At 36.0% G+C, this 13,997-nt stretch overlaps 1 protein-coding gene across 5 annotated transcripts in view; it reads left to right on the top strand.

Annotated features, from left to right (window-relative positions):
* MAP3K19 (mitogen-activated protein kinase kinase kinase 19) overlaps positions 1-13,997 on the top strand; it is a 73,312-nt gene that overhangs the window by 39,387 nt on the left and 19,928 nt on the right. For 4 of the 5 annotated variants that reach the window (XM_054699679.1, XM_054699677.1, XM_054699680.1 and 1 more), the window contains exons 6-8: positions 743-858; positions 1,692-1,733; positions 10,596-10,689. In XM_054699679.1, the coding sequence (XP_054555654.1) occupies positions 743-858; positions 1,692-1,733; positions 10,596-10,689 (252 nt within the window). The remainder of the gene's footprint in view (positions 1-742; positions 859-1,691; positions 1,734-10,595; positions 10,690-13,997) is intronic. The other variant, XM_054699678.1, reaches the window with a different exon arrangement.

The following is a 13,997-nucleotide window of genomic DNA, read 5'->3' as shown; positions in this document are numbered from 1 at the left end:
TGCCAGCCCTGGAGAGTGGGAGAGAGGAAGAGAATCTGAAGGGGGTTGTGAGAAGGAAGGAGTAAAAACAATGCCAGATTGGAAAAGGGACACAGAATAGATGTGGTAAGGAAGTTTCAGTGGTTAAACTGAAGGTTAAAGAGAGAAGATAAATTACCAAGACTCAAGAAGAAAAATGTGGAGAAGAAATGGAGGGTTTGAGTATGGACCACTTACTCAGTTTTGTTTCAGTTACAAGATATATGGAAGAACCACAGGAAGAGGAAGAAATTATTATGGAAGAGTCCATGCTTGTTTGAAGATGTCAGGATAGTGAGAGAATGCATATAAGAGCAATCTCCTTCAAGAACTAGCTGAAGTTTCACTATTTGGTGTTCAGAACTTTGTCAGTTTAATGTGGCTTCAAGTGCTAGACAGGAAGTATTCCCAGAGCAACTAAATGCTTTTGTCTTTGGCAACTATAGAGCAAGTGTCATGTCCAGCCTTACTAGGGGTTTCGCTTAGCAATGTAGCCTTTTTTTCTTTAAAACTGACAAATAAAAGCCTATCCACTCTATGAACTCTTGTCCTCCCATCTCTTCCTGTGGAAGGTATTACCTAACACTTCATTCAGATCTCAGAGCACTATTTCAGGAAAATCTTTGACAAAATGGAGTCAATTTTAGAACCTAGAGCTACATCTTCCTTTGAAATTGCTGGAGAGGAGTCTTATTAAAATACATTATTATGTTTCTTTTTGCAGAAAGACATGCTGAATCATTGCTTGACATTTGTCATGATACAAATTCTTCTTCTACTGATATGATGATAGTTACTAAAAACCAAAATATAATCTTGCAAAGCATCAGCAGCAGTGAGGTAAGATGCTCTCTTTAAAGTGAGAAACTAACAATAAAATGGATAACCTACTCCATCTGCTACTTCATTTGTGCTGATTAAATCTCTTATAATAATCATATATTAGAATTATATTTTAAAATGTAATCTTAAAGAATTTTAAAGCACAAATAATGAGACAATGTGCTGAGTTTTATCCCAGAGTAATAATTAGCTCGTCAACTCTCAATCTCATGCAGTACATGTGTGTATTGAATAGCAATGAATATTATTGCAGTTGAATCCATACTAAATAATAAAATGTAGCTTGTCTTTATGTATGTTAATATGGAAAAGGAAATCATTAATCTGATCATGTCAAATCCATCACAGGGTACCACAAAGGAGGTGCCACCTCTTGACCCTGTCCATCACACCCTGCCCATGAAGATGACACTACAAAAAGTTCCTCATAGTATAATAACAATTCTAGTAGCAAACACTCTGCTCCATAGAAAACTGTGGAATGATACCCAAGACTTTAAACAAGCTGTTAGCAGTGGTTGACTGCAGTGACAGAATTAGAGATGAACTTTGCACTGTATACTCATTTGCACCTTTTGAATTTTTATAAAACACAACAGTTGATATGTAGTTGAAAATAGCTGCATCTTAGATACTTTATATATTTATATGTTTTATATACTTTATTTATATTTCTTAGTATTCTATGGTGTGAATGTCCCACAGTTTATTTAGCCATTTATCTGTTGGAGGATATTTGGGTTTTTTCCAGTTTGGAGCTATTACAAAGAAAGCTACCATGAACATTCATGTATAGATTTTTTTGTGAATGTATGTTTTCATTTTTCTAGGGTGCATGCCCAAGAGTTCAGTTGCTGGATCATATGGTAAATGTATGTTTAACCTTTTTCAAGTTGCCACACAGTTTTCTAAAGTGGAGTTACCATTTTAGATTCCCACCAACAAAGAATGAGAGGTCCAGTTTCCCTGCACCCTCACCAGCATTTGGTACTGTCAGTATTTTTTTTAAAGATTTATTTTATTTGTGTATGTATAAAAGAACTGGGGTATAGACCAGAGGTTCAGGGGGGAGGGGTGAAAGGATTCACCAGAGACAGAGTGGGGAGAAGAACAGGTGGATTGACTGAAATACAATGCTGAGGGGAGTAGGGGGCGAGACAGGAGAGATCTGCTGCACCATGTGGGTGAGCTCCCTGGCCAGGGATTGAACCACTGCTGCAGATAGCTTGATAGTGCTAGACTTAGCCCTTGCACCACTAGGGAGACCCCAGTATTTTTTATTTTAACTATTTAAATAGGTGTATGGTGGCATCTCGTTGTGGTTTTAATTTGCATTTCCCTATTGACAGATGTTAAACATTTTTCATGCGTTTATTCTTCATCAGCATAAATTTTATGTTCAGATCTTTCATCCATTTTCTAATTCAACCATTTGTTTCCTTACTATTAGGTTTAGAGAATTCTACATATATTCTGGATATGTGATTTATAAATATTCCTACTAGTCAATGTGAATAACTTGGCTTGTTTTTTAGCCTTTTTAATATGGATGAAAACCACTCAATTCATTTTTTCTTTTATAGATCTTGATTTGTATGTTATGTCTCAGAATTCTTTTATTTGATCTGGATCCTGGTTACTTGAGTGTGTTCAGTTTATGAAAGTTCATGAATCTATACACTTACATGCATTTTTCTTTTTTTTTTAAATGATATGTGCATTTTTCTGAATGGATGCTACATTTAGATTAAAAGTAATAGAATAGGGCCTCCCTGGTGGCGCAAGGGGTTGAGCACAGCACTATGAAGCTATCCATAGCCTCTGCAGCATGAATTCAATCCCTGACCAGCCAGGGAGCTACCCACATGGTGCAGCAGACATCTCCTGTCTCACCCACTGCTCCCCTCAGCAGTGTATTTCAGTCAGTCTGCCTGTTCTGTTCCCCACTCTGTCTCTGGTAAATCCTCTTACTCCCCGCCCCCCGCATCTCTGGCCTGTACCCCAGCTCTTGTATGCATAAATAAATAAATCTTTAAAAAAATAAAGAAATAGAAAACAAGTAAAACAAACACATAAAAAGGGTTTGTGGTTTTATGCAGGAAAAGAAGTTATACAAGGAAAAAATATATTACACAATATTGTACTACTATCTACCCATGTACTCATAACTTGAACTTTGATCATTGATATAAGAAAAAAGAGGGTGAATTTATTGGGAAGATGGGGTGAGTTATAAGAATATTGCCCGCTACAGTAAAAAGCTAATTGGGCCTCCCTGGGGTGCAAGGGGTTAAGACACAGCACTGTGGGCCTCCCCAGTGGCGCAGCGGTTGAGCGCTGGGTTGCGAAGCTGCCTGCAGCCTCTGCAGCCGGTTCAATCCCCGGCTGCTCCCCGGCCACAGGAGGAGGGTCCCACATGGCGAGCAGACCTCTCCTGCCGCCCGCTGCTCCCCTCAGCAGTGTACTTCGGTCCTTCTGCCTGCTCTGCTCCCCGCTCTGGCTCTGGTGAATTCTCTCACCCTCCCGCGCTTCTGACTGTACCCAGTGCATGTATAAACCAAACAAACAAACAAATAATAAATAAATAAGACATGCCTCTAGAAAATTTAAAAAAAAAAAAAAAAAGACACAGCACTGTGAAGCTATCTGCAGCCACTGCAGCGCAAGTTGGATCCCTCACACTGCTGCTCCTCCCTCAGCAGTGTATTTCATTCAATCTGCCTGTTCTGTTCCCCACTCTGTCTCTGGGGAATCCTCTCACCCCCCCCCATCTCTGGCTTCTAGAACCCAGTTCTTGCATGCATAAATAAATAAATCTTTAAAAAAAGAAGCTAATAGATAATATCTTATGTTGATGACCCAAGGGCCAGCAGGATAAATATATAGATTTGTGGAAGGAAATACCAAAAGAAATAGTTAGAAGGTTAAAAGTTGTTGCCTCTGAGGCATAGTGGACAGGGAAACTGAAAACCGTTTTACTGTGTATTTTACTATTGCTGGATTTTTTTAAATGTATTAGTTCGATTAAAAAGTAAAATTAAAAATTAAAATACAAAGATAATTCACCACGACCAAGTAGGATTCATTCCAGGGACACAAGGATGGTTCAACATCCTAAAATCAATCAACATTATCCAAAACATCAACAAAAAGAAATATAAAAACCATATGATATTATCAATAGGTGCCGAGAAAGCTTTCAACAAAGTATAACACCCATTCATGATAAAAGCCCTTGAAATTCTTGGGATACAAGGAACATACCTCAACATCATAAAGGCCATATATGACAAGCCAACAGCCAGTATCATTCTCAATGGTGAAAAGCTGAAAGCAATTCCATTAAGATCTGGTACAAGACAAGGATGTGCACTCTCACCACTGCTTTTCAATATAATACTGGAAGTCCTAGCCAGAGCAATAAGACAAGAGAAAGACATCCAAGGAATCCAAATAGGAAAAGAAGAAGTCAAACTATCACTATTTGCAGATGATATGATAATATACATAGAGAACCCCAAAAACTCCACAGAAAAACTAATTCAACTCATCAATCAGTTCAGTAAAGTGGCAGGATACAAAATCAACACGCAAAAGTCAGTAGCCTTCCTATACACAAAGAATAAATCTGAAGAAGAAGAAATAAAAAAAAAACCATCCCTTTTATTATTGAAACAAAAAAAAAAATCAAATATTTGGGAATAAATCTAACAAAAGAGGTAAAGGACCTATACAAAGAAAACTATAAAACACTGTTAAAAGAAATAGAAGAAGACACAAAGAAATGGAAAGACATCCCCTGCTCATGGATTGGAAGAATAAACATTATTAAAATGGCCATCCTACCAAAAGCAATATACCGATTCAGTGCTATCCCAATCAAAATTTCAATGTCATTTTTCAAAGAAATAGAACAATTATTGATGAAATTCATATGGAATCACCAAAAACCCCAAATAGCTAAAGCTCTCCTGAAAAAAAAAGAAAGGAATGGAGGCATCACACTCCCAGACTTCAAACTCTACTACAAAGCCATAATCATCAAAACTGCATGGTATTGGAACAAGAACAGACATACAGACCAATGGAATCGAATAGAAAATCCAGAAATAAACCCACAGATTTGTGGTCAACTAATCTTTGACAAAGGAGCAAAGACTATGCATTGGAGCAAAGAAAGTTTGTTCAATAAATGGTGCTGGGAAAACTGGGTCGCTACATGCAAAAGAATGAAGCTTGACCACTACCTCACACCATACACAAAAATCAACTCAAAATGGATTAAAGAACTAGACATAAGACCTGAAACCATAAAATACATAGAAGGAAATATAGGCGAAACACTACGTGATATTCACATCAAAGACATCTTTACAGACACATCACCCAAAGCAGTGATAGTGAAGGCAAAGATAAACAGCTGGGACTACATCAAATTAAAGAGCTTCTGCACAGCAAAAGAGACAATAACAAAAACAAAGAGAAACCCCACCAACTGGGAGAACATTTTTGCACCCAACACTAATGATAAAGGACTGATCACAAAAATCTACTAAGAGCTGATGAGACTCAACAACAACAAAGAAAATAATCCAGTCAAAAAAATGGGCAGAAGAGCTAAAAAGAAACTTCTCTGAAGAGGAAATGCAAATGACCAACAGGCATATGAAAAAATGTTCAACATCAATTGTAATCAGGGAAATGCAAATCAAAACTACCATGAGATACCATCTCACACCAGTGAGAATGGCACATATTAAAAAAACTAGCAACAACAAATGTTGGCGAGGGTGTGGAGAAAAAGGAACTCTTCAGCACTGTTGGGGGGAGTGCAAACTGGTCCAACCACTATGGAGAGCTGTGTGGAGATTTCTGGACCAACTAAACATAGAGCTTCCATATGATCCAGCAATTCCACTCCTAGGTATTTACCCAAAGGACACAGAAACATCAATTCCAAAGAGCACCTGCACCCCTATGTTTATAGCAGCACTATTTACAATAGTAAGGTTTGGAAACAACCCAAGTGCCCAAAAATAGATGACTGGATCAAGAAGGTGTGGTACATATATACCATGGAATATTACTCAGCATTCAAAAAAGGTAAACACATGCCATTTGCAGCAACATGGATGGCGCTGGAAGGGATCATGCTCAGTGAAATAAGCCAGAAAGAAAAAGAAAAATACCGGATGGTCTCACTCATAGCAGGAATCTAGAAAACTTAAAAAAGGGACCAGGAAAATGAATAACTATAAGAAAGTGAAAATCAAAATCAACAAAAAACTATGAACCAGAGACACCTTTTGGGGGGTGTGGTCGGGAGGGGAGGGATTGGGGTCAGAATGGGGGGGTTGCAATTGTATGGGGAATATAAAAATAAAATTTATTATTAAAAATTTAAAATACAGAAATGGTTAAATCATTTCTGGGGCATGGGATGGGATGATGTACAATGGTAACTATTGTCTAAATACATTTTTCTAAATATAGATGTATTTTCTAAATACATTTGAGTATTTTACTTTTGTGCATTATAATATTTCTAAACAGTCAGCTTACCAACGTTGCTGTAGCAAAGTGTTTCTCAACAGGGGATGATTTTGTCCCTCAGGGGCATTTGCAATGTTTGGAAACATGTTTGATGTCACAACTGGGCAAAGATGTTACTGCATCTAGTGAGCTGAGGCCAGGGGTGCCGCTCCACTTCATACAATGTGCAGGACAGCCCCAAACACCCCCAGTTTGGGGAATTGTCTTGTCCCAGATGTCAGTAGTGTTGAGAGTGAGAAACCCTGCTATGTAGTAGCTTTTGTCACCACATGAAAGGTTGTATTGTTTGGGGTTACTAATATTACATAAATACCTAGAGACCAATGTTTAAAATGAGTGTCATATATTAAAAATGGATAAATAGGAGGGAGGGGAAGGAAGGGTCCAAGGAGCTATGGTGATGGATCATGAGGGTGATGGTGTTGGGAGAACTATTATAGGGTCTACATCTGAGGGGAGGGAGATAGCAAATATTGAACAGAAATGAAGAATGATGTAAGAAAAAAATAATAAAAATCTATAAATAAAAATGTTTAATTTTTAAGGTATACTTAAACAATTTTCTTTTTTAAAAGCACTAAAAATTCCTTCATATTAATGCATTTCTTTCACACAACTTGAAAACTTTTTTTTTAGCCTTTACCCTATTTTTTAATATTATGATTGAAATAACCTTGAACTTATTTCTGAGGAAGAAATGGGCTTTTTTCACTCCCGAACTTGCCTTTTCTTCTCTGATGTTTTCTCTAAGGCTTAAATTGCAAAACTCAAGGTCTTCCTTCACTTTTATTCTTTGAATGAAAGCTCATTTTCTTTTTGGTTGTCTGAACAGGTTTTTATGGTTTACAAATATAAGCAGCTGCCTTGCTTGTGAGATTGCTCCTGAGAGTCTCTTTATAGAACCTCCCCATCTAAGGAGGTTACTTACAATTTCTATGCCTTTTTTCTCTTCTGTATGTTTGGCATCCTGTGGTCTGCAGATGAGAAAGCGGTGTTATATGTCTAATCTATTGTTATCTAGTGTTACCTCTGGCGCTATTGTCAGGTTTATGAAATCCATCTATGTTTGGGATATGCTGTTCTAATATTTTCCTCCTGTACTCGCAACTGAGTGTCTTTATTTCTCTTCTCCTTGTGCCACCCAGGTACATCTTAGTCTTTCATTTTAACATTCTAAAATAAATTTAAAAATCCTGTGTTGTTTCTATCATAGCCTCTGTATTTCTTTATTTCTTCAAACTAGTTATTATTCCCCACATACCTTTTGTTTGTGATGCTGATGACTCTTCACTTTATTCTCTGGGAAAAATTTTTGTCAGGTACTTGTAGCTATCTCACATCTTTAACTTCTTCCTCTGTGGAACTCATAAATTACATTTGTGCAACCTTTCTCTTAATTTTGCTCATTGTTACTGATTCTTTTCTTTTTGGCTCTTATTGAGATTCTGTTTTGAACTTTTCATAGTAGCAAGAAAACAGTGGTTAAGAGCTTTGGAACCAGACTTCAGAGTCTGGATGTGAGTCCTGGCTCTATAACAGGCTAGTTTGTGGACTTTGTAAGTTACTTACGTGCTCTGGGCCTCATGTGTAAAAAGAAGACAGTAGTGTCTGTCTTCTTTAGAGTTTGTGTGAGGATTAAATTAGTTAATATATGTAAGGAGCATGGAACAGTGGCTGACAATATATGTGTAAATGGTTATGGATCTTATAGGTGGCTGTTCCCACACTCTGCATCTTCCAATTTTTCCTAAAGGAACAACTAATAGTGAGACTGACCATAGTCCATGAACCAACATAAAATCCTGACATGACAACCAGTTACACATTTATGCCACCCAAATGAGGACTGCTGTTTTCCAAAGTTTAACATAAACATTTCATTGAATCACTGTAATTATATGAAATGCTAGAAATATATTTTGCGGTCTCATGGAGATGAATCTGAACAAAAACTATATATGCTAAAAAGAAAAATTCACCCATCAATAAGCAACTGAAACAATCTCCAACTTTTCTACTAATGATAGTATGCACATTCAAACAACAATAAAATGACTAATGCCATATATTGTATTACTAAAAATAAAAAAGTGATGATAATTGATAAGGGAGAAGCTATAGGGAAATGCATGCACTGCTGGTGGAGTGTATTAAATATAAACTCTACTTTTAAAGCAATTTGTGTAAAAGCACTTCAAAATTTCATGCACTTTGGATCAATTCCCTATCTAAAAATCCATCCTAAAGAAATAATGCAAAATTGGGTTATTAATTGCAAAGATGTTCCCAGCACTATGTGTAATAATGAGTAATTAAAAGTGACCTAGTAAGCAATGTAGTACTTACAAGACTCACAGGGTTTACTAAACGCCTGTGATCCTCTGATATGCATGCAGGGAAATTTTTTAAAATTCCATTGAAATGATGTTTACTTCGTAAAATGCTATGTAATTTATACTTAAGTGAAAAAGTCAGATACAAAATTATATGATGCTTTTGTGACTTATTTTCTTACAGACCATCTATGCTTTGTTCCCCTTTACTCTTTCCCTGCCTATTTTTAGGCCAAATATTTTTTATAATTCCATTTTTCCCCAATCTTGACTCATTAGCATATAACTATATTTTATTTTCATTTATTGATTACTTTAAGAGTGTATATATTTACCTATCACTGGCTACCACTAAGTGTGACTGTATCATTTCACATGTAACAATTTTATTATTTTTATTTTGAATAGTCAATATCTGTTAAAATTATTTGAAAATAATTAATAAAAAATACATGATGAAATTATATTTTTAAATACTTAGGGAAAAAGCCAAGGAAATATGGCTTTTATTTTAACAGTGTTTGCTTTTTATTTGTGAAATTATATGTAATTTTTCCTCCTACTTTTTTAGAAGTCCTTTTATGTATTTGCATGCATTCTAAAAAGAGTAATCCTCCCCCTTAGTAATTGGGTTGGTGCAGGGGGGCACCAAATTGGGTTTTCTGCAGGGGAGCAGAAAAGAAATTTGCCAGATAGTGGTAGAATTTTTGAAATACAGAAAAAGATAAGAGTAAAATTTCTAATAATTTGACATCAGAGTGAACCAATCCAGCTTTCCCATTTGCATTGGCAACTAGGATGGTCTGCTTCCTTTGCCAGGAAGTAGAAAATGTTTTAAAAATCATTAAGTGCTACATAAAGGTAAGGTGTGACAACTAAGTTATTATAATTGAATACCTAAAATATTTTTTGATGGCAGTATAAATGTAAAATTTTATTTTTATTATTTTCTGTGACTAATAAAAAGGGCAAAGTGTGGAGGAAAAAGATTGCCAAACTCTTTTGGGAATTAATGAATGAAATATCAGAGATTTATAATAAAGATTACCCTTGTCTGACAGGCATGTGCTTTTAGGACAAAATCTTTTTATCCAGCAGTCTCCTTAAAGAGGTGGTTCACTAGATAGTAGAAGTCAGAGAACTAATTGCAACACCCAGGTTGTGGTGGGATATTTTAGTTAATATTTGCATCTCTCATTTTTTCAGAAATTAAAAAGGTCAAAATCACCAGCAACAGTTTCTAATGAATTTACCTATCAATGAAAAAAATCCTGATAAGAGAACATTTCTTCTTTAGGAAGTTAGGAGGACAAGTTAGTGGTCTTTTAGCTATGTCTTTCAGCATAATGATTGCTTTCTAGAGGGTAAAAATCAAGTTTGAGAGGGTGTGTGCTGTAATTAGAGCAGAAAGCTGTCACAGTAAAAACTCTGATGGGTCAGGGATTTCTACCTTCACCATTTTTAAATGATGCCCCAGTGAAACGTTATGAAAAAGATCATGTTTCTTTGGGGTTGTTCACTTGTGACTGTGGTCAAAGGATTCTTTCCAGTTATCCATCCAGACAGAAATTATAGCAGCTTAGCAGCCTGGACTTTCAAAATATTGAATTTCTGTGTGTCTGTGATTTCAGCGTTGAGCTTCATTTATTATTATACAGTTAATCACATCCACATCTGCTTGAGCCTGTTGCTCCAGAGACATATTCTTTCCCATTAGTTTAGTCTTCAATACTGGATCCAACTGAAATGGAATCCACAATATAAAACTTTAGCCCAGAAAATCCAACATTCACCCTAATCACAAAGCATTATATTGAATAAGTGAATTTTTATTTTGTGATATTTCAGGATTTCGACCAAGATGATGAATATAGTCATTCCATATTGATTAGTGAAGGAGATTCAAGTGGAGATGGACAAGATTGGCCACCCAGTACAGAAGGTACTTGTCCTTGATGTATTTGCAATGATAACGTTGATTGTTTGGATTTCCCACCTAATTACAGAGGTATTTAGTGCAGAAGACACAAAAAAGCACAATGAAAAAGAAAAATTAGCCATAATCCTCCCCTGTTATCTCATAACTGAATCAGTGGGTCTTAGCAACTTTCACTTACCAAATTAAGCATCCCTGTTCTGGCTCTTTTCTTTATTTCTCCCCACTCCAGTTCAACCAACCATTCTCTGTCCCTTTTCTTTCTGTTTGATATTCCCTCCTCCCTCCAATTCTCTTTCCTATCAGAGTCTTCCATCAGCATCAGGAATATGTTCTCTTCAGGAACCAAACATTTCTCCATCAGCTGTTACCTCAGAGTGAATCCCTTTAGGAGAAGGAGGGACCTGAACTGGCATTAAAACCCCAACTCTCAGTTTTTTATTCTGTGAGGCCATAAATCTGGAATTTTCCAGAACAACATCTATGCCAAATATGTTATCCTGTCATACTTATCAGTGCCCTTGCTTTTAACAGACTGCAAGGTATTTGCAGTTTCACTGTTTAGAAAATAGTCACCACAGCAATCACACTTGTCTATCATCCATCCTATAAACTTCTTAAATTAAATGTTTATTGAACTGCTCCAATTTCTCTCTGGCAATTTTCTGACTTCATTTCTAACACCCCAGGGAAGCTGTCCTCTTGGATGTCTTTTATTTCTCATTCCTATGAACCATCCTGGGGTCCTTGTGGCTATGGGCTTGGCCTCTTGTGTGATGCTGCCCTCTCCTGGGGAGCTTCCTGCTTTCCAAACTCACTAGGAATCTCCTTGCCCTAGGCTGAGGGCAGACAAAAATTTAGGAACTTATAAAATTATTAACACTACAAATGCTGAAAGACCTAATTAAAATAAAAAAATCCTGGTCCCCATCCAAACAGTCCTTGTGGTCTCTTTGCCTTTCAAAGACTTCAAATCTGAGTTCTCAGAAGTTTGTTTCCCAGGTACCTTCCAAGAGGTTAAATAATGCATTGATTCTGCTGAATTTGGAGATGGCTTGTCACTTAACATGCTAGTAATTCCTCAAAATCAATTTGTATTATTTCAAGCTTTCATATAGGAACCACAATTATTTAGCACCTCCACTAAGCACTTGCAGCTTTAAGCTTTAATAGCTTGGGTTACAAATTTGAAAGAAACAATTACAGTTTTAAATTTTCTTCTCAGACTTTATAAAGTCTTCAGTTGAACTAGTTACTTTTTGGTCATAAAATCTGGTCATAAAATCTGAAATAAAAATGTTTTGGGCATTATTGTGCATTATATTCATCTTAAATATTAATACATTTCTTTAAACTCCATTTATATATCATTTCTGACATACTTCAAGTATGCACTCTTTATGAACAGCTTATACATATGTGACTATTCTGTTGTGGATACGCACATTTAATTTAATACAAATTTAGTTTATATCTACTATATTATTTTAAATTAAAATATATTTTATTTTAAAAAGGGAGCATCACTAACTAAAAAAACAAAACATTCGAACTCCCTAATGTCTGTGTGTATTCTGGTAGTATGCCTTTGCTTAATAGTGAGCTTTTAAGGATAGCAATATGTAAAATACAATTTATGTACCCTTCCACACTCCCAAAAACCACTCATCCTTTTTCTTAGTATAAAAATCTTCTTGTATTCTTCATTCAGCTATTTTCCCAGAACATAACAAACAGAAACCTTACAGATGTGAAATTGCGCATGTAAAATTACTCTTTTCGTGAGTGAATAAGAACCAATTTCCTGAAATTACTGCGTTTAAAATTTTTCTTTAAATACATTGTCTATCCATCAGAATTCTCAGTTGCAGATAACAGAGTCTACCCTAAATGGGTTAAAAAGGAAGGATGTTTTAAAAGATATTAGAAAGTTCATAGACCAGTGAAAAACCGTAAAACAGACTCTAGGTTGAAACATTGGGAAGAATTCTCATAATTACACCTCAAACCTCAGCACTCCTTACCCCCAAATTATGCTGCCTCTACTACAGCTGGGGGCTGCTCTCACATCAACCTTAGAGCCTTCTTCCTCCGTTCACACTCATATCAACAAAAAGGATGCCTGCATCTTATCTTTCTTCACCTACCTCATGTGAATTCATCTCTTAAGTTAGCTTTCTGAACTTTAGCTGTAAAAGAGGCTGAAAAACATCGTTTTTAAAATTCCGTGTTGAGATTTATGATTTAGGAGTCATGAAAATGTGGAGAGGGTATCAAAATATTTTGGACCTTGATGCCCATCATTGTAAATAGAACAAACAAAAAACACAGGAAAGGAAGACTTTTCTAAAGAAAAACAGCTTTTATTCATTGAATGAATTGGTATGTTCCAATCTGAAGTTTTCATTTTAATAATTACTTTAACATTACAAATTGATGATCAGTTTTTTACTTTCCTGAATGTCATTTTCACCTCTTTTGTGAAGAATTTATGTTTCTGGTAATGTTAAATGCTGCCTTTTTGTTCCTCTCTGCTGTAACATTTTCTGGTGTGTTAGATTAGTAGTTATGCATCTTTTTGTGTGGAAAGATGTATTCAGACAGGAGTGTTTTATTTTCACATGTGAGAATGCATTATCTTTCCTGGCCCTTTGGGTAGGTCCAGTGGCACCCACAATCATTTACATTTCAAGAGACAAGACAGAGAACATTTGTATATGCCCAGCTGATTTCACAGTCAGCACATTCTACAATCTTCCTCTTCTCCACTCCAAATTAGGAACAACAGTTAGGATGGGGCTACAAGCTTTTAACACTTTCTAAGAAGACAATTTCTTTTATTTGCTTTCTATATCTTTGTTCTTTGGTTTGAAAAAGATATCAACCAATTAACAGACTTTGAACATATTAAATTTGCTTGAAAATATGCTGCATTTATTAGTCTTTAGTAATTGTAAATAACAGTTTTCTTGAGAACATATTCACCCTGCAGTTTTCTAATCTCCACAGAAAGGTAGGAACTGCATCTAGCCTTTGTACGAGACCATCCTTTTCACTGACAGTTTAGTGATTAGGAGTGGATGCTGTATTTTTTTTTTTTTTAACTCTAACATGTCAATTGGGCTTTGTGCTGAAAGTGATTACAAAAATGTTATGAGAGGCATTCATCTTCCTTTCAAGTATGAGAGTGGCCCAGAACATGTGATGCAACCTCGTAGCTCTCATTTCTTCCTTTCCAAAATGAAGAGCTTGGATCTGATGACCTCTAAGTTCCTTTGAGATGCATAATTCCAAGACTTTAATGTTATGCTGCC

Source organism: Talpa occidentalis, unplaced genomic scaffold (assembly GCF_014898055.3).
Source record: "Talpa occidentalis isolate TD23 unplaced genomic scaffold, MPIMG_talOcc4v2.1 talOcc4.3, whole genome shotgun sequence".
In the NCBI taxonomy this organism is placed as follows: Eukaryota; Metazoa; Chordata; class Mammalia; order Eulipotyphla; family Talpidae; genus Talpa; species Talpa occidentalis.
Note: the sequence above shows the minus strand (reverse complement) of the source record. Positions and strands in the feature narration are given on the sequence as shown.